Here is a 26,610-nt window from a genome sequence, read left to right as displayed (position 1 = left end):
TTGTTGCGGTATTTGACAGTTTCTTGCTGTAAGTAAATAGGTACCGAGTGGTGTTTGTAAGATTTATTATTATACAATAAGGGAAACCGCATTGCTATGTTTAAGCACTAAAATGTCAAAGTGAAGCGGGCCTTCTATTTTGTAGTGTTCCAAAACATTTTAAATTTGCTCATTCAATTCAAAAATAAGTAAAAAAATGACCAGCTTTAATAAAAAACTACAATAAGTTAACGAGAATTCAATTCACACATCTTGCAAAACTGGGCAAATTAAACATCGGCGGACATTTCATCATGTCTAACAGAAACCCGTAGCTCCACCATGGCCCTGGAAGGATGCGAGTGCTGTCTTCAACACATTGACATGTGCTTGTTGCCATGACGTCGCAGGTCACTTTCCATCTCTCTTTGCTTCTGGAGTAAACCCTAAACACACACACAGTGGCTTGTCAACAGTATGAAGAGTAACATGTTGCAAAAGGTGTGTTCCTTTCACATTTACTTTGGTCACCGACGAGTACCGTAACACGTTATCAACCCCATTTTGTAAATCAAATTTTGTTACAAAATGTTATTTTAGAAGCAGACCATGATTTCCAATGTTTTCCTGATCTAACGGTACCTCCCTAGCTAATGCAGCAATACAATAGTGAATCCAACGTTTAAGTTGGTTTATAAATACAACACACCGTTACGGTGGTGCTGGAGTACAAGGACTTTAAATTTCTCCCTACTAAGATACTGGTCATCTCCAGTGTGTGGCCTCGCATCTACCACATTTTAAGTAGAGCATCTAAAAATCTCAGATTTTTATCAAATCCTGCAGCGCGCCCTATGTGTTATGTTAAGCGGTCAACCAGCTCGGTAGCCTTAGGCAGGGATCAGAATGGAGATTTTCATTTTCAGCTGAAATAGCCAGGGTCCAGGGCGGAGCCCGGTGGGGGGCGAAGCCCCCCTGAAGTCAACAGCATTTATCTTATTTGCTATGTGAATATTGCACTAGAATGAATTAAATCCAACAAAACAGAAACCATGTATTATATATATATATATATATATATATATATATTAAAAAAATAATAATATATTGACATTAAAAGCATTTGTAATATTGAACATGATCATGATGATACAAAATCTATTTTAATCATGTTTATAACAGATTTTAAATTTTGTTTATCCTGTTCTAAATATTGTATAAACACAAAAGATAAAATCATTTCATAAATAAATTGATTTATAAATACCTCAGATTAGGATTTTCTGTCACACAGGGGAACCAGTGGTTGACTGCTGCTAGTATTTGAAGTGGAAAGATTTGAAACGGCCAATAATGTTGAACCGGTGGCTGCCGATTTTAAATGCGGATCCGAGTGCATAATTTGATCGCCGGCAAGCTATTTTTGATTTGTGCTTGTTCATTTTAGCATTATCGATCAGTGCCACACAACCTCGCGTACCATAATTGATCAGATCGACACAGTATAGACACTTCGCTTTCCCTGGAACATCACACTTTGCGATGAACTGGCTCAAAGTTTCTGTAACTTCCTCGATCTTTGCGCCGATTTTAACAATTACTGTGACAGTCTTCTCCAGCCATGACCACTTAAATTTATTCTTGATTCCTTTATCAATCTCGGAGACAAAAGCCTCGTCTTCTTTTCTTAGTATTTTCATATTTACTTTTTCAAACACTCATTTCACCGTTTGAAAAGACCGGAAGGAGCGCCATGTTTGAGAAAGCCAATGCTCTGAACAAAAGCTCCGCTGATTGGTTATCAGCAAACCTATCGACCAATGGTCTAAATGCTAACTTGGGGTGATGAAACAGTCACGTGTAATACCTCACCCCCCCAAAATATTTTCTCATCGAATTTAGACGATTTACGGGAATGACCTTTGGGGTTCAAAAACAGCGGAAATCCACGGATCCGCGGAAAATTCTGATCCCTGCTTAGGGTTGAGTTCCTGCCTGGAGACTGGAAGGTCACAGGTTCGAGCCTTGCATAAGACTAGCAACATTTTCATCTTTTCGTGAAATCGTTCACTTTTCCATCTAAAAGCGATACATTGTTGGCGGTGAAGGATTTTGTACAAGTTACATTTTTCGAGTGCAATGAATATTTTCACTGAGTGGGCGGCAGGTCACGCTGTTCCAAATGCGGAATGTTCTGGCTGGGGAATTTTAATAACAGGACACTGACGGGGACGGCAGGTGATGTTTGGAGAACAAGGCCCTGATGATGTAGAAACGCTCTGCTGTTATGAGTTTTTCAGACATCGGGACGCTCTTCCCCTAGATGGTGGGGCCACGTGCGCTGTTTCATTGGCACGCCCATGGGAGGAGCCAGCACACAGGCTTGCGGAAAAAACGTGGGCAGAGGAAGGAAGCAGAAGATCGAGAGAGGAGACTTCACGGAGACTTGAGCGACACTAATTCGGCCATATATTCGACGGAGTTCACTTAGCTAAATTATTTAAGAAATTAAATCTGCCCCCGTGTGAAAATGTTGGCTATTCTTGTCCATCTTTCCCCATCAAGAAACAAGCGCGCATTGTTAGGAGAATGTAGGTTATGTTTGGTTAATGGAGTCAGATAACCAATTCGAACAATTTTGGTAAACGATACATTTTAATATTTAGTTCCTAACAGCGGAAGTACTCATGCTCCGGCATTAGCATCTAGCAATTTAAAAGTTATTGTGCTACCGGAGGCTGAAGAGAGTTGTCTCCCAAAATAGGAATTAAACCCAAAAGGTCACCTTCCCTCCATTGAACGCTTTCTGTGTTTTCATCTACTATGGTGTGTTGATTTCGTCACTACGCAGGACATGGTTCCAAACAGGTGGTTTCTTTCTTTTTTAATCCACATCTTACCATTCATAATTTATTATGATGAATGGCTTATAAATTAGGGGAAATAAAGCAAAATTCACTGAAATACACAGGAAATACAAACTACAATATTTGAACCTTTTTTATAATCAACAAATTCAATTGTCAATAGCACAGGAACCCTAAAGAATGCCTTTTGAACAATCATCACGGACAATTCTTGTCTCGAAGGGAACTGGTTCTCGATTGATGTTTAGCCAGCTCCCACTTCCAAGCGCCGGCTCATAGGGCTATTTTGTTGGCGAATGACACGAGTCTTTTGCAACCGCATTCCCCAATTTTTCGGCGATATTAGTAAATTATTTTTAATGGCTATTTAACTATGTGCTATTTTAAATGGTGACGCGATTTGAATTAACGTGACGTGACAAACTGAGGGAGAGCGAAAAACCGCGCCGCTGAGAACAGCGTCAGGTGTGCGGGGGCACGCCAAAAGTAACACGCTGCTTTTGACCGTCGGATACGATACCAGTATTGTAACAACGGAAAAAATAATCGATTACCCAATGACTGAAAATGTAACACCATTACGTAATGGCATTATTCATAAAGTGGGTATTACCAACACCGCTTAGGAATTTATTACGACATATGCAAACGTAGCCAACACCGCATCGCCGAGAAACATAGTTCATGCGAAGCGGAGTCGGATTCAGGCACTACAGCAGCGTCCGCGAACGAAGGCACCCACACCCTATCGTGGGGTGCACCTTGTGTAGTGTTAAATATAGAAATAGAACCAGCTACGGAGACTGCGCCTTTTAACACGGTGCGCCCTATGTTCGTGAAAATACGGTAAGCTGTATTTACAACTATAAAATACTGGAATTAGGGGGGGCTCAGTTTATATGTACATATTTGGTTGTGTGTCACCATAGGTGAGCGGTAGCCAGTAGAGCTAAGGCAGAGCCTAAAAGAAATCCAGACGGAATTTTAAAACCTGTTCCAGCCCGAACCCAACCAATTTTTTTATTTAAGGGACCGAGGCCAATGAAAACCAGAATTTTTATATTTTATTCGTAAAGGCTTTTCTCTCGTTGCCTTTATCTTTGATTATCCATTAGTCATTGTTCTTTGTGTCGCGTGGTGGCGGATCTGCATGATATTCAGACCCCCTCTTGCGCACAGCCAAGCGTGTTGCCGAGCCTGTGGGCTGCGCTGCGCGCTCTCAGGCTCAATGTCTTAACTCAAGTAGGTGCTGAATTGATATTTTTATTTGTAAAATTATGCAAAATACTATGCCTTAAGAAAGAAGAAAACTTCTTGGACATTATCCATAAATGGAGAAGGAAATATTCGAGTGGTTTGGAAACAAAAGACAAAATGGAAACGGACCGTTTTAGCTGTGTTGGTTTGCAAACTCCCTAGATTGTACAAGCCAAGAAATATGAGAAGAGTTTGACACTCTTACAAGTTTGTGGACATCTTTTTTATTTTTTAATGCAGTTTTAGGGGGCCGGTTTCTATGTAAGTAGGGTAATTAGTAACTACTTCCTCTCAGAGTGACACGCTACTTTTTGGTGTCTGTAATCTGGGGCGTAACGCAAATACTTAAGTAACCATCCATCCATTATCTGCACCGCTTATCCTCAGTAGGGTCGCAGGGGTGCTGGAGCCCATCCCAGCTATCTCCGGGCAGTGGACAGGGGACACCCTGAACTGGTTGCCAGCCAGTCACAGGGCACACAGGAACAGACAATTCGCTTGCCCATTCCCACCTAGGGACAATTTGGACCGGCTTATTAACTGGACATGCATGTTTTTGGAATGTGGGAGAAAACCGGAGTGCCCGAAAGGAAACCCACGCAAGCACGGGGAGAACATGCAAACTCCACACAGGTGGTTTGATCTCATGACCTGAGACTCTGCCGCCATGCTGCCCTACTTAACTTATTACTGTAAATACTTTTTCCAGTAACAAGCCCAACACTGTTTTGGAAGCTGGACTCAGTAAGGTAGTGTTGTAAATGAAACCTGTCGTAAATGCTCCAGGCCTTTGAGGATTTCCTTCTGTCTCTGTGCGCCGCGCAGAACCAGGATGTCCTGGGGTGAAGCGGAGCCTTCGGGAGGATGCGCCCAGCTGGAACCTATTGACAAGAATGGAAAGCTAGCATCACTTCACAAGAATACTGTATGTGTGTATACACACCAGAGTGTGCATCAGGGGGCGTGTCACTTGTCTCTGTGGGGTCCAAGTGGATGACGTCATTGGTTCGGACGTATGGGATGAACTGTAGTAAGGGTTGAGTGACGGGAGGGGAGCGTTCCCCGTGAGATGAGGAGGGATTACTGCAAAGGAATCAACAAAGCAGGGGCTAAGAATATACAGCTCGCAAACCAACTATGGATCTTTTCACGAGTACATCCAGAACGGAGATAATATGCATAAGAAAATCCTCTATGTAATCAAAATTTTGGTATGTGCAAGGCAAAACAGTAAATATTTGATTCAGTCAAGAATACCTGGGCAAAGACCAACTACAGTTTACAGTCACGGTGTTACACTGAAGGACCCCGTTTTGGCTGTACGTCTCCAAGGAGTCCTATAAATGGAAGCTCATTTGAAATTGTATGGTCACTGTTGAGACTTTATGATGAAAACCCACCGAACAAACTGTAAACACCGGAAAAAGCCAGTCAAGCACCCAGAGCAATTTGATTACATGAGCGGTACAGGTATTGCGGTCACATAGCTGAAGGTAAATACATCCGTATACCTCCTTTACAGTAAGTTGTGCCATTTTTACAAAATGAGCGTCAAAAATCTTAAGTAACTGAACGAGGGAGACATATTTTAAGTGGTCTATTTGTTGATATGGGACACAGGCTCTGGCATTATCAGGATTATTTCATACATTTGATCAAATCATCAAACGTCACACAGTGAAATAAAATGCCCTGAAGGATTAGCTTTTGTCTGGAAGTCAAGTTCAATGCACCGACTTAAATTCAAAAGATCGTACAATCATAAGTTTTCTTTTGAGGAAGTTTTTCTCATGCCTGGGTATATGTTAATTCCAATTTAATTCATATTGACTTTTGCGCGAGTTTATTAAGCTTGACAGCTGCAGATTGAGTCCCTTAACGAGTGCCTTGATCATGGCACGATAAGTTTCTATTCTACTGTACACTGGAAATTTCCCTGCTAATTCTGCCAAGGTCACAATCTTACTCCATAAGGATAGTGGGAACTTAGTTCATCCATTTATGTGAGTCACTAATTAGATGAGAAGGTATTTGGCTACCCAAGGGAGTCATAGTTACTCTCGTTGTATAACCATACTTCATTGAATTTGATAATATTGACATTCAGAGCACTTTGTAGAAATCAAATGGCACCATCGCCCGCCGCAGGCCCCTGTGATGCTATTTTAATGAAACGATCAGGTTCCCTGGTCCGCACCAGTTCTAAGCCCGCCGAGGCGAACCGCCAGGGATGTGTCGCGTCTGGGAGCCCCCACGCGTCAATGCAGATCTCTGATGGGATCCGCAACTAAGGAGAGCCGCAGGAAGAACCCAGCACGCATCCAAAGTTGACACCATTCGCCTCACAAAGATAAAAGAATAAGCTGCATCGTATTGCAAGCTGCTGTTTTTGAAATTTAAAAAAAAAAAGCGCAACTTGTTGTCGTGAATTTACCGTAGTGATACCTACAGTTTACAGTCAGTGTCACACCAACAGACCACGTTTTAGCTGTACATCACTAAAGAATTCATAATATCAAAGCTCATGAAACGATTGTTAACACTATGATGAAAAATCCAAGAGTCAAACCATAATTACCCCAAGACAATCCCTTGTCAGTCCGCGGACACCACTCAAAGAAGCGCAAGAGAAAAATAAGCTGCAGGTTCAAATATGTCAACTCGATGTTGCCAAAGCCAGGTTCAAGAGTGTCATTTAGAGCATAGGTGAATCCACCTATGCTCTAAATGACACTCTTTGTCTAACGATGCACTGGAAATGTATTGAACCAAAAGCACGATCTAGAGGACAAAAATAAACGTTGCTTGAAATTTCTTTCCCCCCCACAAACCTTTTAGTTTTCATACAAAATGCGGATTTTGTAGTTCGAGAGAACTAGTGTGATAATCTATGGAAGATTTGTAGAGTTTGGTAGCTCTTGGTTTGAGCAATCCCCAAAATGCTTTGAGGATTGGTTCGGAGATGCTTGGCTGTAAAATGTTCGAATGTAACTCCAGTCATACGAGTTCCGAGTCTCACTCCTAATCCTTCATGTTCGCGCAAGAAGATTCCGTAGGAAACGAACCTGTGGTGAGACTGGAACCTATGCAAAGGTGTCAAAAATGACCCATTTGGACAATATTTCTCACACTGCGCATGCACAAAGGGAATATTCAGTGTTTTAAAGCCCAGCCTATGGCGGTGTGTAAGGAGTAAATCGAGCCCTTTTACATGGGGTTCTTTGGTAAATAGAGGTTGAGAAGCAGTGCATTCAACTATCCTTAGAGACTTGCAATTAAGGGCTATACAAATAAATGTGAATTGACCATCTACTGTGTTGCCATCAGATGTAATCCTCACCTCTTGGCAGAAACACTCACACGTTTAGAATCCACCTGGAAGCAAAACAAAATAAGTAAGAACAGAGACTTGTTCTTTGTTGTCTCTTCAACAAATGGTGCTGTGGTTTTTGCTTTACCACATGATGGCAGGGAGGTCTTCTAGCATTTACATGCAGTTTGGTTTGATTAGCGGGAGGGCAGTTCCTTTGCTGCAAGCCGAGTATCTCCTCCTGCCTCTTGAGTCGGTTCTCCCGTCGGCGCCTTTGCTGCGTGGCCGGGTAACGATCTGACGCGGGAACGAAGCGTCGACTCGGCCTGGGTGGACAAAAGCAAGATGTGAATAATGAAGTGATAAGGAAGGTCTTTCTTTTTCAATTCGAGAATGGTAATAATAGGATACTTAAGGATTAACTCATTCAGTGCCATGACATAAAATATGTTTATAGAAGCATTGTCCCTGAGTGCAAAAACATAAAAATGTTTTTAGCATTATTATTTTGGAACTATTCTAAAGGCCTTAGGAATTATTATGAGTCACCACAAATGGCAGGAGATGCTTTGATCAGATCTTTGTCAACACTTAGTGCCTAGTTTCGTTCTTTTAGCCACAGTGTTTCCGCAGTGCAGTGGTAAGCTCATCCGCCTAACATGTGAAAAGTCCCCGTTCATGACCGGGTGGAAACATATGTTTGCCTGGAAGGGATGGGCGCCACCAGGCTGACATTGTCCAAAACAACACAGGAAATGGTGCCCCAAAAATCGACAGTATTACACCGTTTGGCACCTTGCTTCGCCCATATGCCAAGTAAGTGCAATAAGGCAACAGGTAACAGTCTGTACTTATATTTTTGCTTTTAACTCTTCAAAGCTAAATACTTACCTAAAAAAGATGACAAAGTGCCTATGTAATTGTCTGGGAGAGAGAAGGATAACGTTTTGTGTACCTCCACGATCGCCATGACAACCCCAATCGTGATCTCCGGAAACTTTGGGGGCCGAAAAGTTCTTGCAAAGTTAATGCATAATTTTTGCAATTAAATGTCATTTTGCAAGCAAAGTGCCCTTCTGTTTATGGAAAGCATTGTTCAGATATAGGAGTTATCACAGAAATATATATAACAGAGTGTTATATTCAATATTAAATTATGGCAAAAGTGACGCACTACAACAGCTGTAACAAGCATGGTGCTAGTAGTTTCTGGTCAGTTCACCTGACTGCATGTGTTGTGGTGAGTCTCATCAATCTCTGAGTACAGAGTGAATTTATGTTAATATAATTTGGTTTGTTATCCCTTTTCTGACTTGTGTCTTACTCCTAGGATATTCTTTAGTTGTTATGTGCTCCTATTTGTCTTTATTTTGAGTTAATTGAATTTTTGTCAAACTGAGTATGCGTGTGTGTGGGTGCACGCGCTTTGCATTACCATACGTTCCTGTAGCGCAGATTGAACTGACGACAAACTCATCCAGCACTACCCACTTTGTCAGTGTATTTCCAGGTAAAGCGCTTTCATTTTTTTGTTTATTTGCTTTTGTAGTTTGCACTGTTGTGAATTGAAGTGGTCACTTTTTTTACATTCATCTTTTTCGGCCAATTGCAGGCTTTGTTTCGCCCCTTTAGCCTATGCGAGTCTGTAAATGATAAAAAGGATCCACCCCCTTTACCTCCGAATAACTTAGCCAAAATGACTGATTCAAATGATGATTGACACATTGGTTAGGAAATGAACCGCCGGTATATAAATCCCAGCATACACCGCGGACTACTTCACATTCGGGGGAAAATCTAGTCGGTGGCTGCTTGCCTTAGTTGCAAGACTTTGCGACTTAATATTGATCCATATATAAGGCGCACTGTATTATAAGGCGCATGGTCAGCTTTTGAAAAAAAAAAATCAAGGCCTTTAGGTGCGCCTTATAGTGCGGAAAATACGGTAATCCTTTCCTAAAGAACGATTTTCCTCAGTTTTCTTAAACTGTTGTATAGTACACAATGGTAGAGGCATCCTTTTGTTCCTAATAAAAATTTTCCTTTGATATTTCCTATGCCTATATAGCCTCAGAGCAAAATTTTCTGTAGGCCTTAAAAAATGAGTCAAAAATTGTCTGGCACCTGCACTTTCCATTTGAGCAAAAACGTCTCCCACTGAAAGAGTTAAAGGTTGGATGAAATTATTTCTCCTAATCAACAGATTGTGAAGAGATAAAACAGTCTCTGCTGAATGATCTTAGTTGGCACCTTTGCGTGTTCCACTCGGGCTTCCTCTTTTCATTTCTCCTCTCTGCCCTGTCGCCACATCCTGGAACTGGCGCGTTCTCCTTTCCTTGCCTGGCCTTGTCAACGGTCGGAAGACGTTCTTCTGTGATGAGAGGAGGGGCCGCTTCTGTGCATGCAAGCACGTGTGTGAGTGGTTGGTCACAAACGTTGGGAGGATTCTGGCTAGTTAGGTGATTTGGTACCTGTCTGCACAGCCATGTCTCTCTTCTCCTTCACATGCGCGGTCGGACATAATGCTGCGTAGCAAATACGTCAACATAAAGACTTGACGGCAAAGAATGGATCACTCACTCTTTCTCATACATATGCACTCACTTTTGCTTTTTCCCCATACGCACCTGTTCTCTTTCCACCCGTGATCCCTTATACACGCGTGTCCTCTCACACACACTTTCTCTCACGGCGCTCTCCCTATCACACACCGCTCTCTGTCACAGTTGCTCTCACAAATGATAAATACTCTTCATTTATGTAGCGCTTTTCAAGTCCCTGAAGACCTCCCTGAGCGCTTTGCAATGTGCTTAACACACACAATCACGCACACAGATGGCCAGAGGCACCAATTCACAACTGCTCTCTCTCACTCCCACCTTCACTCTCACACACAACCGCTCTCTCGCTCTTACACACGCGCACACTCTCACAAAATTCCCCAAAAACATGGTCAACTCACCTTGCACGTCCGCTGACTCGTTCACTTGTCCAGCATCATCTTTCTGCTTCTTCGTCTGCTCCTCCTACACATATCATTTGAGTTTTTGGTTGAAATGTCAATGACGTCTGCTAGTACTTTATAACCCTATTTTGGCAAATTAATTTAAAGAACTTAACTGTAGCTTTAATTTCTTCACCCCTATTTTGAAGGTATAAGTGAAATATAGCATTCATCATTAGTAATCGAATATTCTCTGGACTTAGTAACACCTAACTGTACTCTACGTAAGGTTTAAAACCCTAACTACTCTAAAACCCAAAACTTAACTGTTTGAAACCCTATTTTGATACCCTAGCTCTAACTCAGAAAGCCTTATCCTATTCAAAATCCCAAGTCTAAAATTACATTAGTTTGAAACCCTACTCTGATGGTCATTCTCTTAAATCTACACTTTATAACCAAAATCCTAACCAAAAACCCAAGAGTGAAACGCTATCTTGGAACCCTCACAGAAAAAAAAATTCGCAGGACCTTGTTTTCTCCCTGCAGGAAAGTCCTTTGCATGAGGTCCCTCTCCATCATGATTCTCCTCTCGTCTTCTTCCTCCTCCTCCCTCTTTCTGGTCTGCTCTTCTTGCTTCTGCAGCCGGCGCTCCTCCATCTGTCGGTGGATGTCTCTCTGAACAAAAACGAACAAGTAAGATGAGCACGATTGAGGAAAGAAAGCTGAAGCACACCTGCTGCTGCAGCTGCTTGAGCCTCCTCCTCTCACGCTCCTCCATCTGGACTGGGTCCAGCAAGGCGGTCATGCTCCGAAGATAGCTACAAAACACATTTGGGTGTTGGTGCCATTGACGCTTTGTGATGTTCCTAATTTTGAAGTCCATATATAGGCAATTACAAAACCTTTTTGGATTGTAATAAATACATAAATGATCTTGACATATTATTTCAATAATTTAATTATTTTTATTTTTCCAATTGGTTTTAAGCTTGTTTTCTAATGAAGTCATGATTTTATATTTTAAAAATATATTAAAATAAATTATTATTAAATATTTCTTCTAAAATATATGATACTATTCAAATGTGTTTTTTAGAAAGAAATATTTACCTGTAATCATTAAAATGACTTCTTTAATTTATTTAAAAACAATTAAAATATATAAAAAATAAAATACCAATTTAAATGATTTCAAGTAATTATTATTTTTTCCTAATTTATTATGTAGTTTGTCAGTTATTTTTGGTATAGGATAAGTTTGTTCTGTTTTTAATATTAGACACCTGCATAGGATGCCAGTTTGTTATTCTGACCCCTATGCACATCATTGTCTATATCGGCCAATCATGTTTTTATCAGATTATTTTTGTGCAAAGGTTGTTGTTTGGACTGTTAATTAGCACTATTGTTTGTGTTTTTTCCTAAAATGTGCTGCTTACATCATTGGCCAACCATGTTGCTGTTCTTTGATTTCCACACACTGTAGGTCGGCTTTTATTTTGTATTTTTTAAGAAAAAGAAAGGGCTCAGAGGAGGGCTTTTAGAACAGGTTGGAATTTCTTATCTGATCTTTGGATCCTGTCTGATCTCCTAGCAAGTTTAAAATACATTAATGTATTTCTCCTTATTATGAGTGTCTACTAAACAATAAACTCAAAATGTTTCTGTTTCTTAGGTATTTTTATTAAATTAATTTTACTCTTATTTTTTTGTTTCCACAGTAAAACTAGAAAAAAATAACAATACCTGAGATAGCGGTTTTATTTGACTAGAAAAGAACAATATTAAAACAATCCTTAAAATGATAAGAATAATTTACCAATGGGACCTTTTTGCAGGGTAGGTATGATTTTGCAATAGGTTCACTTTTTTAATATACAGTGGTGCCCATTTATACGTGCAATGCTAGACACGAGAATTTAAATACACGAGTTTTTTGGGGGGGAAATCACTGCTTTACGAACAAGGGTAAATCCAAGCTACAAAAAGTCCCCTAGGCTACCACTAGAGACTGCTCACTGCCAGATTCAGCTCGTCCCAGTTTGTGAAGGGCTTCTCACCATCAGGCACCTGATCCCGCACACTTGTTTGAATTACGCAGCTAGTTTGTTTTTAATCGTATTACATCTCCTTTCTCAGAGAAGAAAAGGAGAACGATGTCAATTGAAATGAAGCAGGTAATAATAAACAATCATGGTGTGTGTGTGAGTGACCTAGCTAAGGAGTACGAACGGTCAACATCTCCTATTTGTACGCTATTGAAATAGAATGATGTCATCAAGGCTATAAAACACGGCAGGAGTGAGACAGTTCTTTCAAAATTGTGAACCGCTATTCATGACAAGATGGAGAAACTTGTTATTGTGGATACGTAACACGGAACACAGCAAGCAGAAGTTATTGTCTATCTACATTCTACAAGGACCAAAAATCTGAGGCAGCATCAACAAAGGGAATCACCATCGGGGGACAACCAGAATAGATTTCAAGCCCAGCTATTGCTGATTTCAGAAATTCAGGAAGAGCTCTGGCATACACTGTGGTACGGAGAAGCTGCGAATGCAGATAAAAGTCTGCTTTAGAATAGTCTGCTGTAAATAATGTGTGTACGTTTCTCTAAAGTTACAGGAACTCTAATTTTAGGTGTACACCATGTGCTTATGTATAATCACCAGTCTTTTCTATGTCACTCTCCCATGTAAAAACAAACACACTCTCGCATCTCCGTGCGACTCCTACCATGGTAAGTGCTCACAATAAACCTGCATTTTATTTAGTTAACATCATCATTGGGAGGTCGGGAAAAGGACAATTCGTTTTTAATTTGTTTCTTATCGAGAAATTTCACTCATTACACTAGCTACCGAACTACGAGCATGATCCTGGAAGGAATTAAAACTCGTATGAACAGGTACCACTGTACATTTTAAAATCTCAAAAAGTACCTTGGGAATTAGCATACCCCATTTTGGAAGGACTGCTATGAAGTACCTGCTCCTGGTTGGCTGTCTGCTGCTGCTGTTGTTGTTATCAACGCTGGCTCGGTCAGCACTGTCTGCTCCACAACTGCTGGAGGTGTCCCACGCAAGGGACACACTGGACGATGCCTCCCAGTCACCAGAGGGCGCTAAAACTGGGACGACAGCAGGCGGGGCTAACACCACTGCAGGAGGCTTGCGCTGCATTGAGTCAAAGTGCGCTGCCCACAACTCATGATCCTCTTTCTGCAACGGCAATATACAGAAAAATGTTTCGGAAATTATATATGAGAAGAGGGCTTTTGTTTTACTTTCCCACCTGGTTGAGCAGAATCTTCTCTTGCCTCTTTCTCTGGCTGATCTCCTCCCTTTGTCGGTCCAGATCCTGTAGCCAAAGCCTCCTCTGCTCCTCTTTCCTCTCTGACACCAAAGCCTCCTCCATTGGAATTACCGCCTAAACACACATCATTTAAATAATCTATTAAGATTGATACTATAAAAAAACTTGTGAACGAGGACTTTTTTTCCTTTTACCCCAAGTTTGAGGCTGGATCTGATGGCTGCCGGTTGGTCCCTTTGGCAGTCTGCCACTGGAACTGAACAAGGACTTCCTGGTTCGTCCTCTACCTATACAAGCACAATCCAGATAAAATGATCTGATGGAAGATGACCTGAGGTCACATTCAGATTTTAGGTGACGTACAGACAATTCCATCAAACGTATTGGGACGCATGGACTCAATTACATATGGAACACTAATTAGTTTTCAGTTATGCCTCAACGAGAATCATTTTCAACACTTTTGAGAACTTCATTTCCATGTACAGTCATCCCAAGTGGCAGGTGGCAGAGGGCTGTGTGTGTGTGTGTGTGTGTGAGTGTGCACGTGTTAGATGGGCGTGACTGTATGTGTGACTGTGATAGGCTGGTGTGTAATGTCAGTCAAACAGCAGGGCAGGCGCTTAAGTAAATGTGTCCACTGAAACAAACTGATACACAGTGCAATTTGTTACATTTAAAAAAAAAATCAATTGAATTGGACTCTGAGGAAAGTCAGAAAAGTGCAAAGAAATGTTGTTTACCACCAGGTGCTTCATGGATTGTTATCAGATCTGGGAGGAGACTGAGGTGGCGTCAGGAGAGAAAATGATAGCCGTACTGCAGGTTCAGCCTATTGCAGATAGGCCCTGTAACAACGCTCACAAAAGCCACCACTGCCGAGCCTGCATCTCACCAACACCAGATCTATTACCCATAAAACGGATGACTTGGAGCTACTTGTGGTAAAATGCTACATTTGTGACTCTTGTATTTAAATCACCAGAGAACTGGTTCAGTTAGAGGATCCCCGATGATGGTGTGTAGCTAGCCAGCTGCCCTCTACACATCAGTTTCTCACACAGAAAGCGAAAGCCTTCCAATTTTGTTGTGTTATTGTATAAAGACAATAAAGACCAATTGTTAAGTCATTTATATGCAATTCTGTGTTTTGTGTTTTTTTCATAGATCTTTAGTTGTTATTTCTTTATACTCGAAAATAATACATGTTACTGATATCAAATAAATAAGTGTTTCTACTTCAGATTTTATAGGGCAGCACGGCGGCGCAGTGGTTAGCGCTTGTGCGGCACAGTTCATGTCATGGGAACCTGTCGTGGGTTCAAATCCAGCTCCAGACTTTCTGTGCGGAGTTTGTATGTTCTCCCCGTGCTTGCGTGGGTTTTCTCCGGGCACTCCGGTTTCCTCCCACATTCCAAAAACATGCATTTCAGGTGAATTGGCCGGTCCAAATTGTCCCTAGGTGTGAATGAGCGAATGAGTTGTCTGTCCCCGTGTGCCCTGCGATTGGCTGGCAACCAGTTCAGGGTGTCCCCTGCCCACTGCCCGAAGATGGCTGGGATGGGCTCCAGCCCCCCCGCGACCCTAATGAGGATAAGCGGTACGAGATGAGATGAGACTTCAGATTTTCAAAAATAGCAGGAGCTTTTTGAAAGGCAACCACTGCAAGAAACAAGGGAATTTTCATCCCAAATTCAGTAAAAGTGGGTGTCAGACATTGGTAGGAAAACAAAGTTTTTGTGCATCATTACTCGTTATTGCATCATTTTTCATCCAATAGCATGTTACTGACATTTGTTTATAGAAACATAGGATTGAACATTCCTAATATTTCCCTACCTGTAGCCTTTGTGAGCTGAAACTTTGTTGCCGTCGTTGCTTCAGAGCCACCTGCTCGTCTAAATGACACACACACATAACTATATACAAGAGAGTCAAAATATAGTACGGTACTTGCTTTTACTGTATGTTGTGTAGCCTATTTGAAGTACTTCGACTGTACTATATTGTATGTGTGCTCTGAACTCATTGCACAAGTGACATCTCGATTTGATGCTGATCACTGTTGGGATTTGCGCATTACAAATAAACGCATTTCCTGGAACACTATTACTTTTCTCTGTAACGAATACTGTAACGTGTTACCAATGGAATTTGTAACTCAACTGTCGTTACAACATTGTGCGTTACTATTTAACAGCAGATCACAAAATCCATTATATTTAGTTCTTTGGCGGTTATACCTTCTCTTACAAAGTATCATACGACCGTAATTCTGCAAGCGACTTAATATTTTACAATACAATTATATAATTAGATGGGCGGGCGTGTTTATTTCTACCTACAAAATACAACTGAAAACAGTTACCGTGACACCCTCTCAAGGGCGTGTAATTTCTTTCAACTGATATTTTCCCTGCGGTATACATTTGCATCCAAGCCTTATTTACAAGTATAACATAAAATACTGAAATCAGGGTTCAGTTCATTCACGCATATTCTGTCGTGTGTCACCAGTAGCAAATGGTGGGCAATGCTTGGGGAGGGGGCGTGGCTTATACAGGAACAATTATGGGGCAAACGCGAGCACAGAATTTACAGTGTGAAGAAGAAAAAAGTGCTGAATTTTGGTCTTTTTATTCGTAAGATTATTTTGCAATACACTATGCCTGGAGAAAAACAAACATCTTGGACATTACCCAGAAATGGAGGGGGAAATACTTGAGTGGTATGAAGAGACAAAACAAAATAGATATGGAGTGTCTTGACTGTTAGTTTGAAAGCTCCCAAAGATTCCAATAGCCAAGAAATATGAAGGCATCACGGCTTCAACAGGTTGGTGTACACGTTTTGTACCATATCTTTTTCTGTGGCTATTTTTTTAGCAGTTTTAGGGGTTTTGCTTCAATGTAAGTATATATAGTAATTTGTAACTAGATAGTTATTTTCTGAGAAACGGGCTACTTTTGGGTTTCAGTAATCTGGGGGTTAGGGCAATTACGTTTTAAATGAAGTAACTTGTACTTGTCACTAACAACTTTTTTTCAGTAACTCGTCCAGCACGGACATGAAATACAATAATATTGTTAGGGATGCACTGGGGGTTAGGGCAATTACGTTTTTAATGAAGTAACTTGTACTTGTCACTAATAACATTTTTTTTAGTAACTCGTCCAGCACTGACATGAAATACAACAATATTGTTAGGGATGCACTGGATTTTCAGCACCGAAAAAAAAAAAAGAAAACTAAAAAAATTCTGCAGGAAAAAAAATAATGATGATATCACAGTTTTAAGATATTATTCATTTTTACTGGTTTACTCAAAACTTTGGCCGAGCGTTTCCCATTTTCTGTTTTCCATTCTAATACATCGCATGCTCAGGTCTCTGCACTGGCTTCCTGTCGCTCAGAGAATAGACTTTAAAACAGCTCTGCTGGTGTATAAGTCTCTTCATGGTCTAGCACCAAAGTACATCTGTGACATGTTGGTCCCATATGAACCATCTCGGACCCCAAGAACCTCAGGGACAGGCCTTCTGCTGGTGCACAGAGCCAGGACTAAACAGGGGGAAGCTGTGTTTCAGTTCCATGCAGCTAAACTCTGGAATAGTCTTCCTGATGACGTCAGACAGGCGTCTACTCTGACAGTGTTTAAGTCCAGACTGAAAACAGCTCTGTTCAACTGTGCATACAACTAAAAGGGTTCCATCTGCACTCTTCACTTTTACTTTATTTTAATTCATTGATTTTATTATGTTTATCCGGGGTTTTAATGCATTTTAAATGTTCAATGTATTTTCTTCTATGTTTTAACTGTAATTGTGTGTTTTTAACCTGTCTCTTAGCCATTTCTGTAAAGCACTTTGAATTGCCTTGTGTATGAATTGTGCTATACAAATAAACTTGCCTTGCCTTGCTTAATTGTAATACTTGACCACCAAATCTAAGAGCCACACTTGAGTTTGAACGTGTTGAGAAGTATTGCCTATCGGTATATAACAGACAAGTAGTAAAGAATAAATGTACCTAGTTGTCGTTTCCACTGAGCCTTCTTGTCTTCCACGGATACTCGGCTGTCAATGTCACGCTGCTCCAGCCAGCTGGAAAAACCCTCAGAAGGCCTACATCATCAACATTTACATTGTATTATATTATTAACTATCTCTATAGCACCTTACTACAAGCAAAACTCATTTTGGGATGTTGTTTTTTTTTAACAAGTTTGGGTGGGGTTGTTAAGAGAGGTGGCAAGAGGGGTGCAACGTGTAAAATATCACAAGATGAGGTTTTGTTAGTGTCAAACTTCTAGCAAAATCAAAATGTGACCAAAATATATTGTAAATGAAGCTTTAATTATGTTAGCCCTAAAGCTCATGGCAAAAAAACATGCACATAATTGACACGACCTGTTCAAAAGATTTTGAAATTTAATTAGAAGTCACAAGATGAGGGTAAAGAGGAAGTTTGGTTTCTAGGAACCTGCTCAATTCAGTTTAACAAAATCCCACAGGATGTACATTTAAAGACTAAGGTGTTTTTTTGTTTTTTTTTTTGCAAAAAACAATGTGATATAGCAATTGATTGATTTGCAGTAACGGGACACTGTGTAATATTTGACCAGTTGATGTCGCTGTATAGTGTCATGCAACCGAAAACAAGTGCTACAAGTCATGCCACATTTATTTGTATAGCCCTCAATCACGGTCTCAAATGGCTGCAAATACACAGTTATAGAAGGTACAATGATCTTAAGTCAGTCTTATTCTAATGATATACAGTTTAATTATTTGTTGTGTTTAAAGTAATGCAGATGGACAGTATAAACCTTGCTTTAGTTTTTCCTGAATACTAAATATTTTGGGGGATAATTGTATGATTATCAAAAGTCAGTGGCGGACTGAGCATTTCACAAAATGTCAATCATTGCGGTCGGGTTGTACCAGTCATTGTTCTCTTTGTGCTGCGACATGTTGCTGCTGTGGTTCATGGTCCAAATTTGAACAGGCTTTTTAAGTCAATAATGGAACATCTTTGGTTCATGTACCCTCTGTCGACATTGAAATATAAAAGATGTAAATGTTTATACAGTCTTGTTTAACTTAGATTTCGTTACAAAAGACAAGCTTTGTGTGTTGCGCTTCCGCTCCCTCTAGCTGAGCCATATGTTTTGTAAAGTAAACACAAATTTCTCGACTTTTGGAGTATTTTTGAAATGCATGTTTATATGCATTTCAGGTGAATTGGCCGGTCCAAATTGTCCCTAAGTGTGAATGAGCGAATGAGTTGTCTGTCCCTGTGTGCCCTGCGATTGGCTGGCAACCAGTTCAGGGTGTCCCCTGCCCACTGCCCGGAGATGGCTGGGATGGGCTCCAGCCCCCCCGCGACCCCACTGAGGATAAGCGGTACGGCTGATGAGATGAGATGAGATGTTTATATGATGATTCATGTATTTTTTTCTCATTATTATTTCAATGAAGGAAGATTTTCTTCACCACTAGGGGACGCTAAATAATACACAATGTCCCTTTAAATTATACAAAAACAATGTAGTAAAATGATGAAACACGTCACCGGTTGTCAATAGATATTCCACTTGTTGTTTCATCACTTCTTACTCTCTCCATCTCTCCTACACATCCTTCCTCTTCTGTGTTATACATGAAAGGGAATGTCACCATCAACCAAATAGTTCCTCAAAATGTCATCACTTTAATTTTTCACTCACCAAGCTGACTGGACGCTCCCTGTTCCTCTGCAGCGTTTTGATCATGACTAGTGGTCTGGACATCGTGGAGAATAAGGCGCATATGTTCCAAACTCGTCGCAACGTCCGTTAGCCCTTCGTGCTCGATTGAATGTTGTCTTCTGGACTTTTTATCAGACATCTCAGCCCATCTTTTAGACTGTGCTGATGTTTTGTTGGTTGACGAAAAGCTGCTTTTCTGACACTCTGACTTCTCCTCCAACACACACAGAAAATTGAGACATGTCATTTGTTGTCCTGCTTATTTGTCCGATACATATGAATTTTAGGGAATGGGGCTCTTTGCAAAATGAATTACCGGTAACTATTTAAAAAAAAAAACATTTCTTAAAAGGTGGGGTGCGTAGTTGAATGTGGCCTTTGAAAGTAGTGTTTGGGCCAAATAGGAATAGGGGGACGGGGGAGTGGTGGAGAGTAATTCCATGCTTGTTACCATGTTTTTTTGTTTTTGTTTTTTTTTTTAGTGCAGCATACCACACGGCATAGAGAAATATACGAACAATTTTCAACAATAATGGAAAATGCTAAAATAGGAGCCCTACTTCAAGTACATTAGTAAGTGCATTATTACTTGTGGTGAACCCACCGCGGACACCAAGAATAGCAATTACATGAAAAAAGAAAAAGAATGGCAATCAGCCTAATAATTTAGGAGGATATATGCCTGTGCTCAATTCCAACTGGCTTAGAAATTCAGTATTAGTGCTGCTTGTTGATCAAACACATCCACTATCATCCAAAAGATCGTCAGGTAGCCCTTTGCTATTATACCAGATCAATGTACGTTTGGTTGGGCACGTCAGTATAATTTTTGTATTTATTATGATACCAATCCCTCGTGAGGTGTCAGTTTGTGCTCTTGCGTCCCAGTCAAATGTTGTAGTTTTGTTTTATTTTTCCATCGTCTCGAACCAGTCAACATGCACGTACTTGCACGTGCTTTTCATAGGTTGCAATGATATCACAAGCCATAGGTGGCATCAGCGTATAAAAAAGTTCCAAATTCAGTTAAAGGACCTCTTTGAGAAAAATATAAAACCAGTGATCATAAGGTCATGAAGATCCTATATGGAGAATATTTTTTAAGCAATTTTGGATATGTACAAATGTTTTATGGCATGTAGTGGCCAGTCATTACTCTAAATTAAGGGAAAGGAGGAAAAAGGACTTAGATTTAAAGAAAACAGTAGACGAGTAGTGGATATTTGTAAAACGCAGCGCACATCCACTAGCTCCAGAATTTAAAGAGAATTCAATGGGAAGAACATGGTCAGATTATTTAAGACCCCCAAAGTTAGGAAATTATTTTGGGATGTTCAGCAACCACGCTGGAGCGCATGTGGAAAGGTAGACGTCGACCACATGCATATATTTTCTCTGTCAAAGAATACAAGATTACTCGGAGAATTTATGGTATGGTTAAAAGATGATTGTGCGACATGGGATTATTTAGGGAATCTAACAGTAGACACATTGCAGAAAAAGGATGAGTACCAGGTAAAGGTTCTTCTGACTGCAAGCAAAACAAGTAATAACAAGGCTATGGTACAAATAAGAGCTCTCTACTGTGGAGCAGTGGATGTGCACTGTGGAGAAATATTTTGTAATGAAGAGGATAGCACTTCGAATAAGAACACAGGACACCATATCCAAAGACTATAGAAAAACAAAGGACACCACCTCCCTACGAGGACTGGATTTTGAAAATGACTTGATCATCAGCGATATTCCCAATTCTGCAATGCTTTTAACCTTTGTTATCTTTTGTTGATCGTGGGTATAAAACACAATAGAAATCAAGTTAAAAAAAATATTCAAAAATTCCGTACAGCCCATTTATATACAAAATGTCTATGTGGTCATGGAGAGGGCAAACTAAATACAGTGGTATCCTACATACAAAAGTTTCAGGTTACACAGTACCTGAACTGGAAAATATTGCCTCTAGTTACAAATGTATTTGCCATTCCCAGAGTTCTACCTGGAAAACCGGTGCATATGCGTAAATCTGGCATGCTCTTAGTGTCCCCTTCCCGCTCTGTAAATAGCCTACTGTCTGGTACCACGACAAGGAGCTGTCATTCACAATATATGCTACAAAAGACATGCAGAGAAGTGGACAAGGAAAAAAAGAAGAGGAGACTTTTTATGGCCAATGAAATAAAGCAAGAGATAATAGAAAGATGCCCTGCGATTGGCTGGCAACCAGTCCAGGGTGTCCCCTGCCCACTGCCCGATGATTGCTGGGATGGGCTCCAGCATCCCTGTGACCCTACTGAGGATAAGCGGTGCAGCTGATGAGATGATGATGGTGATAATAAAAAGATATGATAACACACATTGCCGTGCCGAAGTTCAGAGATGACACAGAGGAGGATGCAGGCATCATTCCATCGGTCCAAATTTAAGACATTTCGGCAAAATTCAGTGAAGTCTCAGAATTAGTGGAAAGAAATCATGCAGATATAGTGCTGACAGGTCGGGCTTTCGCTTTTTATGATAAAGTCTGCCTCGCATATTTTGGACAGATTGTCATAAGCTGGTAAAAGCATACGTCATTGGATAAGTTTTTCAAGAAACGTGAGGGGAAAAAATTAATACATTCATCATTTCCTTTATTCTTTTTTTTAACTGATTTGCTTCTTGTTTACGGTTTATTGTGCGGATATCTAATTTTAAAATGTATTTGTTTTAGCTTGGAATAAATTAGTGCATTAACATTTAAAAGGCGTCTCAACTAACAAATGTTTCAGGTTAAAAAGCTACTCCCAGAACTAACTAAGTTCGTAAGTAGAGGTAGAGGTTCAAGAAGTAAAAACATACCTCGGGTGCATTTTCAGCTTCGCTTCCTACCAAACGACAATCTGGTGTTTTGAAACTCATGCGACCGTCTCGTATTCTGCTTGCTGCCTTGTTGGACTGAAAGGTGTCTCCTTGCTCTGCTGACTTAGCATATCCAGGAGCCCCAGGCTGCGAGACCATGGGGCGCCGCCCCGCCTGAAATGGTCTCCGCACATCCTCCACACAGAAACGTTGCCTTGAGTTCAGGACGTAAGTTGGGCGAGTCTTGAGGGATTTCTGCAGAAAAAGTCGTGCAGCATTTTTTTTTCCAACATTCAAAGCACATTGCAGCTTTCACAAGATTTTGAGTCTTTGGATACTAGTAGCAAGAAGATGGCGGACAATAATGTCAGCTCCCTCGTGGGGATCCTCAAGTTATGTCAAATAAATATACATTTCTTGACCTACGGCTTTTATAAAAAAAAAAAAAAAAAAAAAAACTTTTATATGACTGTTCATGTAGTTTTGCTTCTTATAGATATTAAAAGTACATTTTCAATGAATCAGGTGTTTCCGCGAGAAGGCGCTAAATAATACATAATGTCAGTTGAGTTTTTATCTTTATAATTGTAAGTCTATCTGTATTGGCTACACTCATTTAAAAGGGGCAGTGTGTTTTATTTGATCACTAGATGTTTCTGTATTGTGTAATGAAAACGGAAATGAGTGGTTGAAAAAAATGAAATATAAACTGCGGAGACTCTAAGTGACCAAACTGCACTATCATTTTATACATGATTTTGCCCAGCCATTAGAGATTTTTTTTTTTTTTTTTAAAACTCTCAATTTTGCACTTAATATATTGTACCCGTACCAGGCACTACTTTTAGCATGGCAAATAACGTTTGTCAGACAGCCACTTCTCTTTAAATTTACTTTCCAATTGTCCAAAGTAAACGTCTGCGTCTGAAGTTGCTATGTGTATTGTAGGTAGACCTAGGACATGAAAGGCCCGACTGAAACGACATCACCATTTTGATAGTTCCTTTTTTGCGGTCACGCCATGTTGCCTCAAAAGTAAATTGGTGAATTGGCTAAAAAAAAAAAAAAAAAAAAAAAGACAATTCGTATCACTAATATTCTTAATTCAAACAAATAAAGATATAATTATTGTGTTCACATTTTTAAGACTTTCGAAAATTGGATTGAAGACATATTAGTGCTAATTAAGGCCTTTTTGGAATAATTCAATGCCTTTAAATTTTCCACGATTTGTGGGAACCCTGTTTTAGTCACATGACTCTTTGGTGTAACAATACTGTATTTTAGAGGGAAAACATTCAAAGAGAAGAGTAAGTGCCACTCTTTAATCAACCTTTTTTCAAATATTTTAATTATTGTTTACTGATGAGGAGAAGCATAAAACATCCACCCTGTTACGCTTATTTAGAGCGAGAACCAATATTTGTTTGGTAATTTTGATAATAAGTTTTTTTAACATGTTTATAAACCATTCACATTACTTATCGTATATTGGTAGTAGTGGCTACCTTAAGCATAAATCACCCCTCCCTATTACTGGTTTGCACTGTAACTGGGGAAACATTTGGCCTATGTCATGTGTAGAGAAATTGATTTAAAAAAAACAAAAACAAAAAAAAAAAGTTACGGAATAATAACCTGGGCTGGACCAATAAATTTTTCGTATGGGTTGAAAGTATTTCATTCATATTAAACGTTGAAAACATTGAATATGTTACATTTTTTGACCATGATGGAAGGGCACCGAAATGTATGAATGGCCCATCTAATGCTTTTGGGGTCAAGTCAAGTCATGTTTATTTTTATAGCCCTTAATCACAAGGAGTCTCAAAGGGCTTCACAGACCACAAATTATTACAAATAACAGACCACTATTACACCTTCCCCTGATCTAAAACCTACATGTGGGCAAGAGAAATCTCAAAAACTACAGCATTTGGAAAATGAAGAAAACTCGAGAAGAGACGATGTTTGTTTCAATTGTGAATGTGATGTGCATAGTCATACCTTAACATGGTGCTTTTCAGTACCTACTGATAGAGAAAAGAAGACATTTGAAAAGTTGTTTCCAAACAGCACACATTGGGGACGTGAAGTTCGTTTGCATACCGTTGTTGACGACACTTAACCTGGGTTTTCCATTTTGAAGTTCAAATAGCAGCCCGTCCCTGTTCCAAAAAACACATTAACATAGGTATCATTTTCCTCCAAAATTGGCACATTACCTAATCTAAAGCGATCTGTGTGGTGTGTGCATATCACTGCAATTTACATTTTCAAAGCTAGCACACTAAGCTAAACTTACCCGAGATACATGGCAACAAACCAAATCAGCAACGTTATTTGATGACCCGAAGTATCGGTTTTGTTTTTTTGTTTGTATAAACGAATGAAAATCGCCCAAAGGTTGATGGTTGTTTGCACTTTCAAGTCGATTTTCCCCGTGCTTCCTGGGTCGATACATTATTCACGCTGGTTGGTGACAGCATCGGAAACGTGCTTTCTGATTGGTCAGTTCACTTTTCTCATTCAAATAAACAGCCAATCAGAAACATTTCCGACCGGGAACTCAGCCGTAGTGCGGTGATGCGTTTTTGCACCTAGGAAAGTTCTCGTTTCTGATACGTATGTTAAATAAAATTACTCTGCGAGAGTACAGTATCCATATTTTAAATACGTTTGAAATATCCCTGTCAACCTCGGCCAATAGCTCCCCTTATTGAAAACTGCAATTGATAACCCGGAATCTAAAAAGAGCAATTTTGCATTAATTTGGCAAAAGGCAGAGGGGTGGGAGGCGGTAGGGAGGGAGTTTAGAGTTCTGACATAAGAAGCTGTCATTAAGCCTGTTGGTTCCGAGACCCCGCATTCTTTTACTTGGCAAAACGGGTTGAAGAGGCTTTGAGTCAGGTGGGTAGGGTCACCTGCAATCCTGGTGGCCCTGCGGGGGAGGCAGGTCTTGTAGATGTCCAGTAGGGGTGGATACCAATGACCTTTTCCGCTGTTCTGACAATGCGCTGCAGGGACTTCTTCCTCAGGACACGTAGTCACCATACCACACGGCGATGCAGCTGGTCAGGATGCTCTTAATGGTGCCTCTGTAGAAGGCAACATCTGCTACCAGTGACCAAATCAATCCAGATTAGAGCCGAATTGGGCAAGATGAGATCGATCTACCAAAAAATAAGTTTTAAAAAAGATTTCTAAAAAATAAAACTGTTGTACGGTGGCCACAATTTGAAAATATCAAGAGACATATTCAATATAAGGGAAAATATTGGATAACACATTCCTTATAAATAGGGCATGGAAAGGACACTATTAAAAGTAAAATCATTTCAAGTTGATTAAAACAAGAACTATAAAATGTATACCCAGACTAGATAGTCACATTTAAAGGAGCTGTATGGAATTTGGAACGTTTTACTCGTTGCTGCCATATCTTAGCTTGTGTCAACATTGCAGCCTCAGTCATCTCACGAATGCATAGCTTATGATATCTCAAATAAACGCTTATTTCTTCATTGTTCTTGAGGTTTGGGTTGCCGTTTGGACTTTACTTGTGGCAGGTCTTTTCTTACTTTCACAATTTTCATGCTATACTGACAAATAGAAATTAGGAGAAAATGCAGGGACAAGCATGATGCGACTTTCAGCGCTCCCCCCAGTCCCCATTCCTCAAGCCTAATGTGTTCTGCCCCAAACAGCTCTACTAAAAGTAAGCTAAAATCAGATAAGTGCTTTTGGAAAATAAAGCATAAAGTCTCATTGACTTTAGTTGGGGAATATTAACATGTAATAAATAAGAAGAATATTTACCTTTCAACTTTTTAAGGATGCATCAAACACCCCTCTTTAAACACGTTCAAAAGCAAGCCCTTATTTTACCACAGTGGTGGTCCATCAGGGCCTGCAAGGCCTTCTTTGCTGGCCTAAAACATATCTGAATCATGTCATGTTCCTTGCTTTTATTGCTTTTGCCCCAATTGTGCTCCTTCCAGATGCGTATTTTCACATTTAGGAATTTAACCAATAACATTCCAGCCATTACTTGTTGCCAGGGTCAGAAATCCACCCGGAATCCTTCACAATCAGTTCTGCAGCTTAAAATAACTGTTTATAAAGCTGTTCCTCGAACCAAATTCTGAGTTTGAGATGTCCCGGCCTTCTAGCTTGTGTAAGAAAACGTCAGCGTTTCAACAAACTATGATTGCTGGGGGCAGTAATGCAACAAAGTGATGGCGCCAGCTGCCGTAAAACTTGAAGAGGACAAAGAAAAAGGATTGGCTAATGATAGATTGCACTAGACAGAGCTAGCAAACTGTATCTGTTGCGAGCTGCA

At 40.2% G+C, this 26,610-nt stretch overlaps 1 protein-coding gene across 5 annotated transcripts; it reads right to left on the bottom strand.

Moving 5' to 3' along the window:
- Positions 1 to 189: 189 nt before the first annotated feature.
- On the bottom strand, positions 190 to 24,741 carry ccdc66 (coiled-coil domain containing 66). 5 transcript variants are annotated; one of them, XM_088337615.1, is made up of 21 exons: positions 24,574 to 24,741; positions 24,378 to 24,436; positions 24,276 to 24,301; positions 22,269 to 22,523; positions 19,407 to 19,641; positions 19,253 to 19,328; positions 17,708 to 17,802; positions 15,518 to 15,576; positions 13,873 to 13,965; positions 13,658 to 13,792; positions 13,352 to 13,584; positions 11,094 to 11,178; positions 10,889 to 11,035; positions 10,376 to 10,439; positions 9,885 to 9,938; positions 9,664 to 9,808; positions 7,562 to 7,739; positions 7,444 to 7,478; positions 5,047 to 5,186; positions 4,872 to 4,984; positions 190 to 425 (listed from the first exon to the last, which is right to left on the bottom strand). In XM_088337615.1, exons 1-21 carry the CDS (start codon positions 24,582 to 24,584, stop codon positions 351 to 353), a joined length of 2,313 nt encoding a protein of 770 aa, XP_088193741.1. In that variant the 5' UTR covers positions 24,585 to 24,741; the 3' UTR covers positions 190 to 350. The 5 variants fall into 5 exon arrangements, with proteins under 5 accessions (XP_088193741.1, XP_088193743.1, XP_088193740.1 ...); XM_088337617.1 differs by having other exon boundaries at positions 19,407 to 19,638; XM_088337614.1 differs by having other exon boundaries at positions 19,407 to 19,645; positions 22,270 to 22,523.
- Between the last annotated feature and the right edge of the window lie 1,869 nt (positions 24,742 to 26,610).

This window comes from Urocampus carinirostris, chromosome 6, assembly GCF_059441175.1.
Source record: "Urocampus carinirostris isolate Australia breed hairy pipefish chromosome 6, RoL_Ucar_1.0, whole genome shotgun sequence".
In the NCBI taxonomy this organism is placed as follows: domain Eukaryota; kingdom Metazoa; phylum Chordata; class Actinopteri; order Syngnathiformes; family Syngnathidae; genus Urocampus; species Urocampus carinirostris.
Note: the sequence above shows the minus strand (reverse complement) of the source record. Positions and strands in the feature narration are given on the sequence as shown.